The sequence below is a fragment of the Acanthopagrus latus genome, chromosome 16 (assembly GCF_904848185.1).
Source record: "Acanthopagrus latus isolate v.2019 chromosome 16, fAcaLat1.1, whole genome shotgun sequence".
NCBI classification, from domain to species: Eukaryota; Metazoa; Chordata; class Actinopteri; order Spariformes; family Sparidae; genus Acanthopagrus; species Acanthopagrus latus.
The window spans coordinates 20212958-20233439 of record NC_051054.1 but is presented as its reverse complement, the minus strand read 5'-3'; the positions used below and the strand labels follow the sequence as shown (position 1 = coordinate 20233439).

The 20482-nt window shown below is 43.1% G+C and overlaps 1 protein-coding gene across 2 annotated transcripts in view; it reads right to left on the bottom strand.

Annotated features, from left to right (window-relative positions):
• Positions 1–20482, bottom strand: part of adck1 (aarF domain containing kinase 1) — a 57816-nt gene that overhangs the window by 33075 nt on the left and 4259 nt on the right. For both annotated transcript variants that reach the window (XM_037072157.1, XM_037072156.1), the window contains exon 4: positions 357–560. In XM_037072157.1, the coding sequence (XP_036928052.1) occupies positions 357–560 (204 nt within the window). The remainder of the gene's footprint in view (positions 1–356; positions 561–20482) is intronic.

Sequence of the window (20482 nt, the reverse complement as noted above, 5' to 3'; positions counted from 1 at the left end):
ATGCATGAACCATCCAGGAGTGCACGGACACTTTTATGTGATCGTTCAACGGATGATTTTCATCTTTCTTTTCAGACCTCCATGAGCGCCTGCAGTGTTCTAGAAAATAAATTTAAGATCATCAACAGTATTTGGTGATGGAGCAGATGTTCCCTGTTTTTTTTTTGTTTTTTTGTTTTTAAATATGAGACTCTTCTAAAGTACGAGATTAATGCCACTGTATCCACTGAGTAAAATGCAATTCAGGCTTAAGCTGTGTCAGATGAGGGCCAGACGTCATTTCAATATTTTATTGTTCTCACTTGGATAATACCAAAATCCAACCTATTTAAATTGAAATGTCTGTTCTGACTCACCTCCTTGCCGAGGTCTTCTCTGATGACCTGCTTGATCTCCTCCATGCTGCTCTGAGGAGCTTGGCTGTGGAGCACCTTCAGCGTGGATGTGTACTCCTCAGGCAGCAGGTAGTCCAGAGCACCGAGGTGCTGACCCACCTTGATGAAAGTACCCCGGTTGGCACAGCACAAGTCTCGAAGACGCTCCGCTGACCGCTGATGCACCTGCAGGTGATGGAACAGAGAAAAAAGAAACAAGGACAGAAAAAGTCAGAAACAGGAAACAGAGTGTAAAGAATTGCTGAGAAAAGCTGAGAGCTCGATCATTGTGGTTTATTATCTTGAAAGCACGGTGTGATGATGATATATGGCAATGATGGTTTTTTTAAACCAGGATTTACATTTTCACTTGCAATGTCTCCGGTGGTCACTGAGGTGGAGGGTACGTCAGAGTCTTTTGCTCTATAAGTATCTGTACACTGGAATAATAATACACATAATAATGCAACCCTCTATGATGGACCCCAGTTGGAGACCCAGGCCTTAAGTGATTTTATCATTTTATGTTGTTTGTGTTTCAGATAAATCAAAAGTATGGTATCTCACTAAATCTATGTTGTCCAGTAGAGCACAGGGGAAGTTGACACAAAATTTTAAAAAAGGTTCGATTTCACCTAAAATATGTTTTTTTGCTAGAGCCTTTTGCAAGGAGCCGGTAAATTATTCAAAAACAAAATAAAATATCCCAGTTAAAATAAACACTAAGTTCAAAATCATTGCTAAGTTAAACAAAGATCAACTACGAAATTTTCTCAAAACAAGGAAATCATGAAAATGAAAATGAGCAATAAGAACAGAGGTACAAAATATAATGACAAAGTGTGTGTGTGTGTGTGTGTGTGTGTGTGTGTGTGTGTGTGTGTGTGTGTGTGTGTGTGTGGGAGGGGTGAAGGGGGGTGGTCCCGTCCCGTCTGTCCCATTTGAACCAGCTGGAAGTGATAATGCTTATAGAGAGCTCCTCTCCTGAGACCAGTGCAAATAAAAAGCCGTGAAATTAGCTCCCCTTAACCTCTGTAACCCCCACCACACACACTATGAATACACACTAGCACGCACACACACACACACACACACACACACACACACACACACACACACACACACACACACACACACACGGCATGCTCCCACAGGACTATTTGACATGAGTGTCATCTGGGCTATAATGACAAAGCAATGACAGAAACAAGTCGAGAGATTACCAGATGAGCTTCTCTGCTTGGAAATGCATTTGGAACAATTGTATATTAAAACTGTCACGACACCATCAGAACCTCCTCCTCAGTTCTGATTTTATGAACAAATCATTTTTTCGGGTTCCTTATTTTTGAATTCTTTATTAAAATATGAAGTGTCAATTTTACAGCCTTAAACAAAAAACAACAAATTACTCTATTTTAAGTCAATCGTGTTATTTGAGGGATGATTAAGAAAAAAATAATGCTGTTTTTGTATTAACGTTAAATGGGGAAAACAATCACAGTAACTGTGATCGTTTCAAATTAGATTGAAGAAATAAATCAGTTAAATCATTGTCATTCATTCCATTTTGACTGGTTTGAGCACTGATGGTCATTTTTTACAAAATCTGTTCATCTATTCATTAAGAAATTCTAGAATAAATACCTAAATGAAAAGAAAAGGCTAAATAATATAACCAATTTCTCATACTGTTTGACTTTGTCTTTTAAATAATTTTTGCGACTCTGTAAGGACATTCCCACACAGAGTTAAGAGCCTGCATCTCCCATCTAGTGAGTTAGAACTGAAGAAACCTCTTGGATGAAAGGTGAAACGTCTTCAACAAAATAAAACAAGTCAAGTTACCTATGACACAGCACTTTGATTCATGTGGGCTGTGCTGAAGAAACCAGTCTGTCAGGAAGCCAACAAATAGTTGAATTTCATCGATTCTGTCAAGAGGAGCAGTTAGAAATGAATCTAGAGGATGACCAGAAGCTTGTGGATGGATATCAGAAGCACCTAACTAAGGTTAAAATGGCCAAGAGACACTGAACCGAATATCAAATTGACGACAGGTAAATTTTTGATCCAGCATATTTGGTCACATTTTCTGAATACTTTTGATAAATTAATTACTGAACCAAACTTCATGAATGTTTTTGCAACAAAGTAGTTTGTATTGCACTCGTTCATCACAGAAACATGAGAGCTGTAGAAATCATTGATCTGAAGACTGACGTGACGAACACGCTCTTTACACGTGGATGGAGACTTTTGACCACGACTGTTAGTCTTTATCATTAACATTACTACAGAAGACCCTACAAACTTAATCAAAGCACTTGTTACAGGCCATGTTGTCAAGTACTTATCAAAATCACAGTATTCATTTTAAAAACATATTGTCAAAGTACTCAGTACAGGAGAGCTAGTAGCCAACAACCAACTCAATCTCTGACCAGTGACAACGTTTGACATTTGATCTGAAACGCCCTTCAGCTAAATGCCTTCACTGAGTAATGGTCGGTGTTGCCGTCACAGCGCGTGATCGGATCATGATGCAATAGTTTGTTGAGCAAATAAATAATTCTGAATTGTACCTTAAACCAACGAAATCAGCTACAGTTATTGTTGTTTATTTAAATAATGTAAAATGCCAATATAACAGTTGATTGCATTGAACATCACGGGGTTTTATACGACTTTGTGTACATTTGCCATCTCAGTCACAAGGAGGTCCAAATAGATGATGCAACAGTGTTATTATATCAGGCAATCCAGACTAAATATGCAAACTCAGATTTTAGAAAACATGTCAAATTCTACCAATGAACAGATGTTTAAAATAAAAAGTGAGGGATTACATGAGATATGTGTGGTAATAATCTAATTAATAGTGGGTAATTATAGGCACAACATGCCAGTGTGAGGGCTGTCAATCAATAGGCAATGATACATCTTTAAATCAATATGTGAAACTCTAATTAGAAAAATGATCATTATTATTACTATTATTATTAACCACTTTTTCTTATCTTTCAGTTTGAAATGGCAGCAATGCTCAGCCTGTTGACTGCTTGTGTTCAGCTGCAGGTGTTGCTGTAGTCTCAGGCCTTGTCCACAGTGTTTCTCTGTCATCATTCCCAAAAAATCTGTTTCTGCCCGTCAAGACAAAAGCTGACAACAAAGTCTCTGAATGTGTTCAGGGAGCATTCTTTTTATGTGTGAACAAAGGAAAAGGGAAGGTGAACATGGGGACAGGCCCTCGGACTCAAGGCTGTTATACTCCTCTGTCATGCAGATGAAAGCTGTGTTAGAGCACTGATTCGTCATGCACACGTTTTCACAATGTATCGCTGAAAAAAGAAAAGCCTTATTAATTAATTGTCTGATCAGTAAATTGTGATCTCAGTGCAGAACAACAGCCTGTGCTTTAAAACAACCAGCTCACCTGAAGTCACGTCAGAGCTATTTCTGTATGAGTGCGTTCGGAAGCCGATTTTGGGAACAGATCAGAATGAAATTCTGGCACCGGTTTGCCCACGGCTCGAAGCCTAATCATCAGATTCATCATCACTCCTCTCTGCGCTCTCTTCCAGTAATCAGCATGGTTTGTCCGACGGAGGCGGGCTCGCAGCTAGAGCATGACATCACCATGGCAATGCTGCTCGCTGACAGCCTGAGGGCTACGCTGCTCTGGGATAGGCTGACGCTGGCCTCCGCCCCCCCATCTCCACACATGCGGCATCCAATCAAATGGACCGTTAGTGAATTAGACACACGGGTTAATTTGTGGGACAACACAGAGACACAGGAGCTCGGTGCAGAAGGCCTCCGGGTATCTCCACACTCATCCTCCTCACACAGTTGGCAAGGACAGTAAATAAAAAGCTGGAGGGGTATGTGTGTGTGTGGGTGTCTGTGTGTGTGTGTGTGTCCGTCTGTATGTCTGTGCATGTCTGTGTGAGTCTGTGCGTGTGTGCACGCGTGTGTGTCTGTGTGTACGCTCTGATGGGTGGTGTGTAATGGATGGCAGAGGGTGAAAGAAGAAGGGAGTGAAGGCTCGTAAGAGAGGAGAAAGTCAAAGACAGAAGAAGGTGGACGTAACTGGATTAACTTTTGACCTGCAGCAGTTCCCCCCAGTTCCCCCAGTGGCACCATTTGATTTAGAATCAATTATGGATATAAAACCCATCTGTGATTAAAAGAATAGAAAAGGAGTGCTCTTTTCTTTAGACTAGTTATGTCTTGTTGTGGATATTGACTGGCAGCAGGTAGGACCACTAACACTGGTTGTTTTAGCAGCACAGCTACCAGTATCTGTCCATAATGAATTGCACCTCTATCAATCACCCTGGTGCTGCAACTAGCCTGCGTTGTTCTCCGAGGCTGCACACAGTGAGAGGACGCCACCGGAACTAGCTACTGCTAACCAGAGGTTGTTGGTTAGCAGTAGCTTGGTCCGGTGGCGTCCTTTTCAAACATCCTTGGCTGCATCATAAAAATTATTATGGCATTTATTGGAACAAAGAATGTGTATCCACCCCACAGTGCACGATGATTCATCTACTTTTTTTGTTTTATAATTTTCCAGCAAATTACAAACTCTACAACTTGAAGAATACCAACAAAATGACATTTTTGCAGTTGTTGGGCCCGACACTGGCATATAGGCGAGATGTAAGGCAAAAAATATGTGATGAAAACGCTTACATATCGATTTTGACTTCATGGGAACTTTTAGCTGTGTTCATATTACTGGACAAATGCTGCAGACATCCTGCGCAGTAACAAAGATGAAAATTTATGAGCGCAGCCACTGGCTGAAGGATAATGGCTTCGCTGCAATTAAAGGTGGAGGACAAATGAGTAAAGTTGGTCTTTGAGCGCATCCATACAGTAGCAAATCATCATCATTGAGACAAGACAAACAAAAAGTTCAGCCGTCTCTTTCAGTTGACAGCCTTTTCTCTTTTTTTCCATTTATGTGCCCATCGTCATAATTAAGGCACAGCAGATAATTTGCCTCATTGGGGTGGCTGTGGTTCAGGGGTCGAGCCAGCATCTTGTTTTTGGAAGGTCGCTGGTTCGATTCCCCTGGTCTGCATTACGAAGTGTCCTTGGGTAAGATGCTGAGCCCCAAACTAACCCCAAACTAATGTGCTGGTCGGCTCCATGTATGGCAGCCGCCACCATCAGTGTATGAATGTATGAATTACTGTAAGTCGGACTTTGGACAAAAGTGTCTGATAAATGCCCTAAACGTAACTGTAAATGTAAATTTGCATCTTACTCCCCCTGAACCCTGGAATGTGCTCTCTACAACCAACTGTCCTATCTTTCCCAAGATGACCTCCTTGACCCTAATCAGTCAGGCTTCAGGACTCAGCTCACTCCACTGAGACGGCCCTTTTCGCAGTGACTCGGTGCTGCCAGAGCCTCGTCCCTCTCATCTGTCCTCATTCTCCTCGACACAGTCAAACCAAATCCTGCTCTCCACTCTGGCTGAACTTTGAATCGCTGACTCTGCTCTAACTTGGTTCACATCATACCTGACAAACCGCACTTTTCAGGTCACATGGAATGACCCCTTGTCCAAACCCTGCTTTCTGGAAACTGGTGTCCCTCAAGACTCAGTATTAGGACTACTTCCGTTTTCACTATACACTAGTTCTCTAGGCTCTGCAATCACATCGCATGGATTCTCTTATCACTGTTATGCAGATGACACTAGATCTGATAATGCTGCCAGTTATTGGCTGTAACGTTACATGTGATTACGGCATGCAGGAAAAATACATATGTGGTTACCAGAGATGTTTTGTGGTTACATCCACAGATGGGGTTCATGTGTATCTGTGCTTTGAAATGTAGTTGTATGATTCGTCAAACCGGTTAAGAAATGCCACCAAAAAAAGCATGGCTTCATTTTAGCATGATTGATGCCAATCGTGTGCGATGCAATATATGCAAAAAGTCATCGTTGCTAAGGCCAACAACGCGACTAATTTGATGAAGCACCTGAACATGCACGGAATCAATTCAAGAGCAGAAAGTTGCTCCATGTTTGAGGGTTAGGGTTAGCAAGAAGAGCAGACTGCAGCCATCCTCCTCTCAGCATTTAAATCCACCTGTGGACGTTAGAGAGCCCGAGTGTCTGATTCAAAATCTCCACCACCAGACTCCAGACCAGATGTGTAACGCTAACTAAATATATTAGTGTGTAGCTTTATTTCATGGCTATGTGGCTAGCTAAATCAAAAGCTAACTAAAGATTGACAGTAACAGATAAAGCTTAGCTTGTAAAGATGTGCTCATCAATCGGTTAAACAGCTCTCCTAACGTTCACTGCTATGTTTATCTTCTCCTCACAGTAGACACCATCAGCCAGAAGCTGGCTTGTCTGTGTCCTGACAAAGCAGATATGTTGATTTTTCTGAATTAAAACTGCTAAGTGAAAAGGTCCTCAGTATGTAGCAGTGAGTATTAGACATTGACTTGTCACTTGTTTGCAAGTGTTCTTTTGAACTGGGAGTTGTTTTTTTGTTTATTTTTTTTCTGTAAGAAAAGTGCTTGGAGTGGAAAAATACCAAAGCTGAAAAGTAAAACTCAAGATTTGTACTGTAATGTGTAAATTGTTCAGGAACCAGTATCGAAGTGAATGTATCAGTATTGGTACCAGTATCGAACATTTGTGATTGACACCAAGCCCTAGACGACACCCAACTGAATCCATCTCGACCCTGCATAGCATAACACCCAAATATCTCAAATATCTAAATTAATATTTGCCTTGACACCAGACTGTGGTGTATTATTTGGCATTGTTTGATACAAACCTCTACTTACCTGTGAGAAGCTTAATCTTGTAAGGAAGCGTACTGTGAATATTTATAAATGTTTTCCTGTATTTACCTTTTGGTTTTGATTTACAGAATCATGACGAAAGAATCTCTTGACCTACCTACCTACCTACCTACCTATGGTGGTAGATAGAGATGGTAATGGTAGGTATCATCCTGTGGGTGGGTTGAGAGATAACATTAACTAGACCAACAAAAACCTGCATCCTCTCAGTTGACACTGATTCGTCAGTGCAGGTCGTCTTTACTTAGATTGTGCTTTAATGCAGCCGATTCAAAATCTGGCCTCTCTCACTTACATTTAGTTTTTTTTTGTTTTTGTTGTCAAAACGGAATGACGAAAAGATAGCCAAGTGATTTAATCACAGCTCAAATGTCATCCAAGCTGCTGTGCTGCAGTGGTAATCAAATCATTATTTTATAATCACAAAGAAATACAGGCTAATGACAACAGCTTCTTGATCTGTTACACTGACATTTAAAATGAGTTATTGCTGATGAAGTTAAAGATGACGGAGGGTGTCTTCACTTCTCTGCCACACAGCACTCGACCTGCTCAGTCTTCTCCTGCTCTCTGTCATCACTGACTCTGTGTTCATACAGCCAGTTTCCTGTACTGTCCATTTATACATTCTTCCGTTTTTTATCAGATGATGGAGGGAATAAATACATTAGTACAATACAAGCTTGGTTTTTCTACATAAGTTTCTATGAAAGCTGTCTAGGCAATGTCTTAGAGATCATATATTTAATGTGCTGTCAGTTTATTTTTTTTTATTTGCCATATTTTCCAAGTAACATTTTGTCTGCTGATATTTTCATCTTCTGGACAGCTACAGGAGATGACATTAACAAGCCGATGTACGCTGCAATCATAACTCATGTGATCAACATCATCTATCCAGAGCCGGCCTCCATGGATCAGAACTCATTCATGCCTCCAACAACATGGTCCCAACCGCTTCTCTAGGGCGAGTGGAGAGTTGTGTGATGATGATTACGTAAATTCAGAATCAATTATTGATTCAAAAATCACCTGCCGCTTTAACTGTTTCAGGACTTCTATTGCCAAGGCTCAGATCTGAATGAAAATCAAGTTTTTTTTTTTCAAAACATTTTGGTCCATTATCAGCAGGTACGATCCAAAAACATCCTACTCCTGTTTTTGAAAAGCCCTGCAGTTTAGATGAGGGCTGTTTCAAAGTGGTGCTTGGCTTCTTGTTCTTTTGGTTTCTTTTTAACTTGGTCTCTCTTTATGTATGTAATTAAAGCTCTGGCCCTCGGGTCAGTTCCCTGCAGTGCAGGTCGCTGGACAGCCTTTCGATGCCATTAGGCACAGATGGCAAATTGTTTTTTCTAGGAATCACTCCACCCTCTTAATTCTCTGATTCTAAGAAAAACAGACAGCTCTACTAAACTGCTACTGAAATACTTTTAAAGTAGACAACTTAATTACAATCTTTTTTTATTTCATTGAAATGTTGTTTAATAATTCTATACAAATCTAATCAATCTACATCATCTACATAGAATCCCAGGGTTGTGCAACAGTTACTTGACAAGATTTAATTCTCAATAAAGCATGATGTCAGCAAATGAAGGACGACAGCAGCCCTAACGTGAAAAAAATGTGTAAAATGTGTTCTTAAACCTTTGATTTATATTCAACAAACACTTATATAAGTGTGATGTAAGTGCAAACACTGTTTTGTAAAAGGCAGCGTTGAGATGATAAAGGAGAGAAGGAAATTGAGATAAAGATCAGTCATAACTTAATAGAATTTAAAAGGTGTAGAGAAATGATGCAGTAAATCAATTCCATCAGATTAAGAGACTCACAAGAGATGGATTACAAAAAGACAGGTCCAACCCTGAGCAGAAAAGGCCCACATATACAAGTGGGTGCTCCTGTATGGCTCAAGTCACAAAAACATCGGAGCCAACAGTTCCCATAATTCAGCAGGAATGGATCTTTCACTGTGTCGCTTTCACTTCATACGGGGTGGATGGTAGGAGCGTGAGAGGTGTTCATGTTAACGACTGTAGTGCTGCAGTAGGAAGAGTCTGAGTCAGGGCGCTGGGTGGAGTCATGCACTGGACTTGAGGCTCACTTCCTGTTTGCCGCCAAGAATCAAGAATGATTTATGTGCAAGTTATGTTATGTAGTTTGTAATGTTATGCAAGTTAGTTTGTGTGCGTAAACAACACAACTAATGTTAACGCAAGTGAAGTGCTTCTGTTGCAGAGGTTACGTGACATGAGTCAGGTCAGTTACACAACTAGGTGACCTAACACAGATATTCATCTGCAGTCTGAATAAAATAAGAGCACAATCATTTGAGCCGGCGTGTTTTTGATTCTCAGATTTCTTCAGTCGGTTGATATTGATACGGAGTTGAAGGTGTGGGTGTGTTTGGGTGCAGCTGGACAGCAGACAGCAGGTCCTATACTGGGAGCTCAGCTGCAGTAATTGATTTCTGCTGCCACACCAGGGCTAAATGACTGGGATTAGTGGACTATGAACAAGGCCTATTTATTATTGGGATGCTCATGATTAGGTCGTTACTCAGCTCACTGAGGCACATCTCGCCGCCTGTCACAGGGGAGAGGGGGAACAGTGTGTTGATGTGTGTGTTTGTGTACAGACTTAGGCCCGCGCACTCAATAGGCCTCGTCTACAATGTATTATAGCAGCGACGCCTGAGGAGTTAGCAAAGCCATTCACGAGAAATCCTCCAGCATTTAATACAACGATACAGAATGTATAGTATCTAAATAGACTGAGGCTCAGCACCGGTCCCTCTGCTGCTCTACGTATTAAAAATGTCATTTATTTTAACACAGCCCAACAGCAATACAACAAGGTGGGAAAAATACAAGCCGTTTGTTATCTTTTTACAGCCAAGAGTAGACGTAAGCCCTCACTGGGCCTTTTCTCTCTCACTGTGATATGAGAGGAATGGAAAAAAAAAATAAATAAATATGGGAGTCAATGTCAAATGAGGGGAAAAAAAGAAAAAAAGCAGAAAGCAGGATGAGAGAAAGAGGTGGTGGTGTTGTGGGGGGGAGCCACAGTTAATTTCATGCTCTGCATTTTATTGTCATGCTTCAGTAATTGTGCCTCAGTGCCACATGAATAGCCGAGACACCATGCCACAAGCCAGTGGATACTCAGGATCAGTCAGGATCAGCAGAGCTACTGTTCACACACACACACACACACACACTCTGTAGTGTAGAGTGTGATTTCTTAACATGCAAATTATTAGAGATGCACACACACCTTTTTTCTCAAAATACAAATTCACATGTCTTAAAGGTGTAATCTGTGAAATTTGGACAGAATCCATATATTGCTGCTGTGTGCTAGCTGTGCTGTCATCATAGCCCATGGCTGGCTGGCTAGGTTAGCTGCAGAGTAGGTGGCAGAGTAGATAGAACGTCAGGAGAGACGTGGAGCGAGAGAGGGGCTGGACTGTGGAGCTAACTTCTTGTGAAACACAATGTGATTACTGAACAGGCCAGGCCAGGGCTAGCTGGCTAGCATGCTAACTTCAGTAGATATCTCTGCAACACAATATGCAGAAGTCGTAGACATGATATCAACATCGTTGTTTCTTTGCACTCTGCGATGATGTTAGTTCATTCATTAAACTCAAGCTCTGACAATGTCTCACAAATCCCCCCTTTAACCTCAGTGCATCTATAGAAGCAGAGTGCTTCTGTGTCCTTTGTGTCTTTCTCACAAATGTATATAAATATAATGCTTCCTCACTGTATGGAAGTCATCACGGGGATCCATATGTTGGATATGCTTCCTCTGTCTAGCTAATGGCGACTTCAGTTAGCAGCAAAAACTGGTGACATTAGCAACAAGTAAACCTCCCTGTTCATCTCAATAGAATATGATCCAGTTTCACTGGGACAGGTGGTGGCATATGACGGAGTGTTGTAAAGGTTGTTCTTCTTCTCTGCGGCACCTCGACTCTCCCAGTTTCACTTGTTGCTTTAAACTTAGATGTTCTCATGTGCCTGGGTATTCTGTAACTGATTACTATTAAAGAAATATATTGATCAGAACACATTACCACCAAATATAAGTACTGGCCCCACAGCTGGAGACGGTCAGGCTTTATTCAGACAAACACTCTTTGCACTTTTCACACAGAGAAACTCTAATGGCAGAGACTTGACACCTGCTGCAGTTTATAATCCATCATATTGGACAGTCCACAGACGGAGCCCATTACAACACGTCAAATCAATTCTGGACTCTACGGCTATCCTCCAGCGCACACCGACTCTTTTGTAATGATTCGGTTTGCACAACTTACACATACCGCACAGTCAAAGGTTCCCAGAGAAACTAAACAAGAAGTGCTTTCTCAATCCAGCCAGTTTCTGTAAAGGTTCTGCAGCAAGGAGGCAGCGCCGGTCCACAACCCAAAGATATATAGCTCACAATGATGTGAGACAGAACAAACGCAAACAGGAAACTGAAAATGTGTGGTAATAAAGTGACTCATACCATTCATCATTAGGTGAACAGTGAGCTATGTTTAGTTACTCAAATTACTATTTCAATTCTTTCTGCACTGCAACAAGTAAGTACTGTATTGGAAACTGCTAAAGAGGTCTCAGACCATCAACACAGTCGGGACTCTTCCTGCTCTTTATTTCACCCTCCCGTAGCAGATAAGTTGGCCTACTTTTTTATTATGGGAGCCTTAACAAATGTGAATCTGGTGATTCCACTAACCTTTGAAATTGAAAAAGCCACCCAGAGGCCTGTTTTGTCACACATTTGGAATGATTATCTTCAAACATTATAATTCTCCACCCAAACACCAGGCCGAGGCTAACTCTTCACTGCCGGCTCGTTTTCTCTCCAATAATATGTGACGTTCGGCCGGCTGCTGCACGCTGTCGGTCTGAGAGGCTGCAGACCGACGCCTGAGCTCCCGTGAGCACGTTAAAGATTTTGTGCAGAGGTGTGCAGTGTTTGCCCGCTGCAGCAGTAACATTCATGTTGGAGCGGACACAGTGTTGGCTTGTTGCTGACGCTGTGAAAAGATTAAAAGGCCATAGTGATTACTGGGCTTAACTTTCAAATGAGTTGTTTAGTTGCACTTGCACTGGAAACCAAAAACTGCCATACTCCATTTCTACAGTTTGGTCTAGCATACATGGAAACTGAAGATCAATGTGTTATTAAAAGTAAGTCTACAAGACTTCAATGTGTGTGTGCACTAACTTACATTTCTGTGTCATTAGTTTTGCATTTAAACTTTAACTTTTTAATTCCAAATCTAAATCCGTTTTAATTTATTGTAAACTAAATGTACACTCTGTAACAGATACTCAACAAATGTTTCTCAATTCATCAGTACATTATCGTGATGTCACTGTGAACACGGAGAACACACAGCTGCCCATATGGATTCATCATAAAACTACAGGAATGTCAAGATGGGGCTCATTCAGTCCAGTGAGGATTGCTCGTCTGGTGCATAAGCCAAAGACGTTTTCTGACTTCCGACCATTGACTTCACAGATTTTGTCTCTTTGGGCTCGAGGAAAATTCAATGGTGGACATGTGTGGGAGTTTGTCAGTGTAGTTCTGCACCGGGAGCAAGACTGAGTGTCGCCCCCCCGTATCGAGATCTAAATGACCATTACCTTCAGAGTACCACAGTGACACTGGAGGCCTGCGTCACCACTCCTACAGAGGAGCACTGCGTAACTTAAAGGGATAGCCGGGGTCTTTTGATGTGGGGTTGTATGAGGCACTTATCCCCAGTCAGTGTATTACCGTCAGCTCTCCCCCCGTGTAGAGAAGCAGCATGCAGCACCGACAGGGAAGCAGAGCATTTCACTGCTAACAGGCACCGGCAGGAGGATGTATTTCAGCCACCTTTAAGATGGCCCTTTGTGGCGCTTTACACTGACGTCAGTCGGCCCTTTGGTTTGGCACTACATTCCCTACAACCATACAAGCACCGCTGTACCTGCTGCGCGCTTCAGCATGCTGACGATCAGCTTTCAGGTCAGACTTTCAGTGGCTGTCTGAGGCAAAGCACCACAAATGTATAATGGCTATCACAATTATCTCTCACAGCGACTGATTTTTTTTAGATTACATCTGGTCTATTCAGCTTCAGCAACACTTCCAGCGTTTTCAGTTGCCAGCTGTTGAGATTTAGGCCAGACTTTGTGTTTGGTCTAAAAAAAAAATTAAAGTATTTTATGTTGAGGCTGAAAATACAAGCAGCTCTGTTTATTTGTATCTATGACACATCGTGTTGGAGTGGCCTCTCTCTGACAAACATAAAACATTCAAATCTAAGGCTTGAAGGCTCGTGCCAGCTGCCGTTTGACTCCTCCGCCCCGGGTGGCACAGAGAGCAGCGGCGATGGGGAATCTGAGTATCCGCGCTGCTGCTGGAGATCAGCTTGTCAGCGATGATCTAACCACAGCAGGCAGCTGGGCAGCAAATGTTAAACGCTGCCTCCTCTCCATATCCCTCAAGGATTTTCCCACCTCAGACTTGTTTGGCTGATAAGCCGCTGTCACGAGCTCGCCAAGGTCAGCAGTTATCTAGCCCCACCCCAGTATTTACATAGTGAGTCCCTCAGAAGAGCCGAGCTGGAGGGGTGGTGGTGGGCACTTATCTATGTTCAGTACCCTCCCTTTCTCCAGTGGGAAAACAGCAGTGCTGCCACACTGAAGGACGCGGTCAGTGCTGACATCTGCTGGTGGGAAACTGAAGTGCACCCAGTCTAATATTTAATCTGTGGAGGGGTGCACATGCGTGTGAAAGCTCATTTCAACACAAATTACGGATTCAATATTGTATCTTAAATTTCAGTTGTAATGTTTCCTCAGGTACACAATGGACATTCACTTACACTTCCTTGTCTTCTTCCATGTTAAACTTATTGATTAAAGCTTAAGTGTATCTTGTGTCCAGACACCCAAGAGACAGAAAACTGAAGAAGGCATGTGGTTGATAAATGTTCAGTGTCCACCGTGTGGGGTTGTTTTGCACTGTAGTATAATGTAGCCTCACCAAAGAGATGATTTTTACCTAAAAGTGTGCAGTTACCAAACTTGTCTAAACTTAAACCACAATTATCTCTTGTGAATCACATGTCCAAATCAAGCTTAACAGTGTTGTGCATTGTTTGAATCTAGCTTGGTACCAGCCCTGGTCTGCCTCTCCACTTAATACCATCAGATGAAGGCTAAAATGCACAATATATATATAACACACAAGTCAATTATGCACGAGGAATAGTTCAAGCATTTAATTATTTTGGGGGACAGTAAAGTGTCAATCAATGTGCCATATAAGTTCATATTGTGGTGTGTGATGAACAGTGCAGCCTCTGAAGCCCATGCTGGTCAATTACTTTCACAGTACTTTCTCTGTACTGCACAGACTGTACTGTACATGCACAGTCTACTCTGAAAGACTTGTACCCACAGAGCATCCATCTTTAGACTCAATCATTTACAGTTTCAGTGAGTTAATATTAAACTGTTCTTTAATTGATCAGTTCATGAAAAACCTCAACTCATACTGTGATAAGTTTCCTCTCCAAGCTTCTGTTTCTCTTGACAAAGCCATCTTAAATGAGGTCTGGGGGAGGAGGAACCACAGGAACTACAGTATAATGTTCAGAAATGTAATAGCTGCCTTCGTGTTGATGTCCAAACTGATGCATCACCAACCCAAACACTGCTGCAGAACCAACCCTCACAGCAAAGTGCCCGCCAGCAGGAAGACACGCCTTGCCACCTGGCAAGACCTGCTCAGGAAAGACCCAAGGAACATGACATAGCACTGAAGGTACCTCCAAATTCTCCACTGGATCAGATTAAGAATCTGTGGGACAACTTGACACTTCATAGAGGCATGGACACCGGACCTCTGCTGGGTTCCTGTGTTGTCTGGCACCAGGGTATTGGTGGCAGATCCTTTGAACCCTGTGAGGTAGGGCCTCCACGGAGGGTGTGGCAATTACTACAATTAAGATTTGATTATCAAAAAGGGGCAGGGAAGCATATTAGAGGCCTTTTTAGGTCCAGGATTTTGGACACGATCTGTAGCAGACCTGTGGAAATTAGCCAAACCAAAATACAGTGCATCCCAAGAGACCCAACAGAGGTAGAAAGCCAACAGTGGCAGATGCTCCACCAATAATTTCTGCAAGTAACTGGCATATTGAACGAAAATGCCTGAGACAAAGCAGAAGAACAGGACATTATCCAGCAACATTGTCATCTATCCATTTTCTGGAAACTACAGTGCCTGAAGCTAGGTGACAGCTGACTAGGCGAGGTAGTCCAGATGTCCCTCTCCCTGGTGGCAGATTTCAGTTCCCTCTAGGGAATCTTGAGGGTTTCCTACAAAAGGGGACTTGCCCAGAAAACCTCCAAAGGGAAGCTCCCTGGAGCCATCCCGATCTGATGCACAAGCAACAAGACGCTCGACTCAACTCCCAACAACAGCCACACTACTACTGACGCTGCAGCCATCCACCTGGCAATCCCATGGCTCCATTTGACCCACACCTGAAGTAACTTGCTCCCAAATATAAAGAAGCTGTACCAAAGTGATCATAAGATCTGATAACTCACTGGACTGCACGTGTTTTTTCCAGTTCTTTATCTGGATGTACTGAAGTTTGATCAAAGTGTTTCTGGACTGTCTCAGAGACGGCACTGAACTCTCCAACCACACACTCCGTGGGTAAGTGAGTCAGCGAAACGATGGATATGCAAGACAGAAGAAGTCATTGTCACAGCAGCTGATGGTGAGAAGCCACGAATCACCATAAGCAGAGCCTTTGATTTCCCTCCCCACGGTGCCTTCACTTCACTCTGACAACCTCAGACACATTCACTGTAACAGGGGTAAGAGACAACGCTTTAACTGTAACCTTGGGGCGGTGCCGAGAGAGAATTTGCGTGATACCATGCAGATGTGTTGAGTGAATCAGTGTTTTGTTCTCCGTTTCATCTTAGCCATGAAAAGCCACCTTCAAAATGGCTGCTTCCCCAAATCAGCTTTATGCTCCCGCCTCTTCCTCATGCAGCTGAGGAGGCAAAAGGGATCGTTAGACATCAGTATCTGTTTGTCCTCGCTGTCACCATTTCATCTTCTCCCCCTCCCTCTCCACCTCATTCTCCTCTTTTCACTCCTTCCCCTAAAATAACCTTGCGACTGGTGGTGTACTCTGAACTCCTCATCAGGCTGCTTTCAACGTCCCTCACAATCGAAGACTAAATCTCTTTTGTCCGCTATCACAGCATCTGCCCAAAACACTGAGGTCACACTGAAGTTAATCAGGGCATCATTTAACAAACAGCGCTGAACTGGGTCTTGTGAACAACTGGGAGGAGGCTGCACAGCATGTAAATGCATGATGGGAACGTTGGCGTGGAGAGGCAACCCACCTCAGGAAAAATGACACATGCCTGATGAAGAGAAGTAGTTATCATAAAATTAATAATTTATGTTTCATATCTGACAATTTACTGAAAGAAAACAACAAACGGCCAAAAAAGTGGAACCCTATAAAATGCTACACTCGCAATCCTCTCTGGTGCAGAGCCCTAACTTCAGGCTATGATTAATAAAGGCGGAAACCAAGACCAAGGTGCAGTCGCAGTGTCTCGACATGTCACCATCCACATATGGATCTGTTCCCTCTGTGCCTCACTTTCACTTTGCTATTTGCTCTGCCACTAGGCTGGAAGCATGTCTGCCATAACCAGGAGAGGCAGTGAGCATGCTGACCATAATAATCCATATAACAAAACTCAGGTTTTGCTAAGAATCTGACACGATGTGTTTACATGCAGTTTAGTAATGCGATAGAGGGGGGGGGGGACTGGTTTGCACGATCCAGTCAATTAGTTGGATTTCTTTTCACGTGCATAACCTATAACTGTTTGACATCCTGTCAGCATGGTGTCACATGTCATGGCGTCTCCACCAGTCAGGGCTGTCTTTATGTGGGATTTGTTAGGTTTGCAAAATAATGCTCCCCTTACTCACGTTATGCATATGAGCTAAAAATTTCTCTGCCCTCAGCCTGGGCCAGCATGCATCATTCATGCGAGTTAAGTTAAGTTAACTACATTAAATTGTTGGTATGACTTGTAATGAGATGCTGATAGTGTAGAAACCTGAAATCCCCGTAGGGAGAGAGAAGGAGGGAGAAAAAAGTCTGAAAGCCAGGAGAGGAGACACGTTTAGGATTCAGCTCAGAGATAAAGACCTATCTCCATAACCCAGCACTCTCTCGTGTTTTTGGTCTCATTTGGGTTGTATTGATGTGCATTTTAATTTCTCTCATTCTTCTGTCTTTTAATCTGGGCCATCAACAGAGGACCAGAAAGGCTGTCTGAGAATACAAAAGCTGAGGAAAACTGAGAGTCTGCCAGAGATGGAAGTGAGCTATGTGGAGAACCAGGCTGCATCATAGTCATGAGTTAGTAGATCCATCTAATAGCAAGTAATACAGGGTAATTATTAGTCCCACAATGAAACTGAATGTCCATTTCACCCTCTGCACCTCTGACTGACTGCTTCACCTGGAGAACGTACCGGCTGCTGCAGTTTTCAACTGAACCCTCCATTGTTGGCTGCATTGTTGACAGTAAGGTAATATTTCATTCACCACACCACTGACACATAATACTAAAGTTCAGTGAAAGAATTATACAAACGCCACTGTTAAAGCAGATAAACCAGGTAGTGGACAGGGCTTGCAGCATCTGGGCATAACATACCCCCCAATACACTCCACCATTCACATTATTCATCCACCCAGCTGTGCGCAGTCATTTCAAAAGGACACGGGCTATTGTGTTTACTTCCAGGCAGAGCTGAGTGACACGGCACATGTAGCGCGCACAGCAACCCCGTCCTTACTTGTTACCTAGTGTCTGCTACACATGTTACACAGGAGTTTAATGTAGTGTGGAGCCACAGCGTCACAGCACAACTTTAACTAGCTTCACAGGACAAAAAGCAGTCCATCTGTTCTCTCATTGCAGGGCATGTTCCTCTCCTCATTTGGCAGACTTGAGAGTGCTCCCGTGCTTGTTCTGTGATACACTCTAATTGGCTGTGAATGGCCCCTCAGTTCACTCAGGGCAGCCTTTGATGAGCCTGGAAGACTGGCTGCTTAAGTGGCTTTTGAGCGAAGCTTTTCATGAGAGGCTGAAAGCTGCTTGGCTGCTCTGCCGAGAGACGAACACGAGATGTTCGCGGAGAGGACGACGGGGAAGATGAGACGCGGAAACAAGAGCTCATTAGCTGCAGTCAAACGTCGCCCCTGTGCAAAGAACACAAAACACACAGATCGAGGTCAGAGGGCGCCAACATGGTGACTCCATCTGACACAAAAGGATGTGAGTATTATGTCATTTTAAAAAGGTGCAACATGTGACATCCATGTGAGAATTTTAGGTTAAAACATTCAAAACGCAACAAAAATGATCAACAGAATGTGAAGAAATACACGTTTTGATGTTGTCAGAGATGTCTACGTATTGTTTTGCAGACAAATCCGCTGAAGCAAGCGCGCCGACCGGCTCGCCCCGACACATCCCGTCAGGTCAGACAACTTCGTAGCGCAAATGGAAGCTCAGTCCTCCTCCCTGCAGTTACAGCTGGGACATATGTGTAACCTGCAACCTCGCAACGTACCACAAGCTCTCTTAACTTCATTAGTCTAATAAATAAACAAAAAGGAAAACATTCTGAACCAATTTTCCTTATTTAACACAAATTGAAGCTAAGATGAGCCGTGCTCACTTGTCTCATTCATGACTTCACATTGAGATAAACCCTGACTTCACTGCTGGTGATGACCACTCCCTCTCTCGCGCTCCTCTGGGTGCTTCACACCCTTCCCAGTCCCCGCCTCCACATCACCTCCTGACTCGTATTACCTGTTGTCAGACTGGCCTCCTCAGAGTCTGTGTGCTTCCCCGATCCAGATTGTGTTGCGCTGCAGGGCCAAGTTCTGTTACCCAGGGCGGTACACCAACAGTCCGCCATTGCCCCAAGCCTGAGGAGAGGGTGGGGCCACTACCTGCACAGCTAACTGCGCTAACTAGCAAAACTAGCAAACAGCAGCTAGCATGTACAGCCATAGATAGCTACAGCAGAGTACAGAGAGCAGTGAGTGGTTATTCTGGTGATATGCTGGCCCCTATTTGTTTGGAGTGACCTTTGACAGGTGGCCAGTTCTTACATAGTGCACCTTTAAAATCTCTTCTTGGTCCTGCTGTGTGAGTCAGTCAGCAGCTAACAGCATCCTGCTGATTCAGTATAATGTAATCCAACCCGACAGTCCTGCAATAAATCCCACCGTCACGAAGATTATCATGTTCAGTTTTGACTCTTATTCAGTAATCATGCCAAATACTCAATTTCAGATTCTATTCCCCATCACACCTCTGCATCACATTACTCAGTGATGTGTTTCTGCTCAACAGGTTCGGCTGACAAGGCTAGCCTGGAAAAACATGCAGTGGTGAGGGAGAGAAAGTACAAATAATATCATAGTCTTATCGTATCATAGCACATTTGGGGTATTGGCAAAGACCGTATCCAAACAACTGATGTAATACCACATCATGATGAAACTGGTGATTTTACACCCTGAGCAAATACAGAACCACACATCAGTACAACAGTTACCATTAACTACTAAGGCCTTGGTTACACATGTAAATTGAATGGCGCAACACATAACTGGTCATTACAGTATCCATCACATGTTTAAAACTGGAAACACTTTCCCGTCAGTGGCAGAAAAATTAAAAACTACAGGAAAAATCAGCAGCATAAAGACACAAGACTATAGAGCCGCGGCGCTGCCGCCGCCGCCGCCTCACCTCTATGACTTCATAATAATTAGGAGACGAGCCTCCTCTCTGTATTAAATCAGCACCATGCATTAATTCTAATCAGCACGTGTAGCCAAGCTTGACCAGCTGGGCCCTAGGGGCTGTACCGACTGTCTGTGTGTGTGTGTGTGTGTGTGTGTGTGTGTGTGTGTGTGTGTGTGTGTGTGTGTGTGTGTGTGTTCATCACATACACAAGGCCAGCCATGCTGAACCGTGCTCTTCAAGGTTCACAGCAGCTCTCTTGCCGCAGCAGAACTCTCTGTGCACCTCTTGTCAGAGCAGGTGGTCTCTGACCTTTCCAACAGCAGCCTCCTGAACGCACCTGGC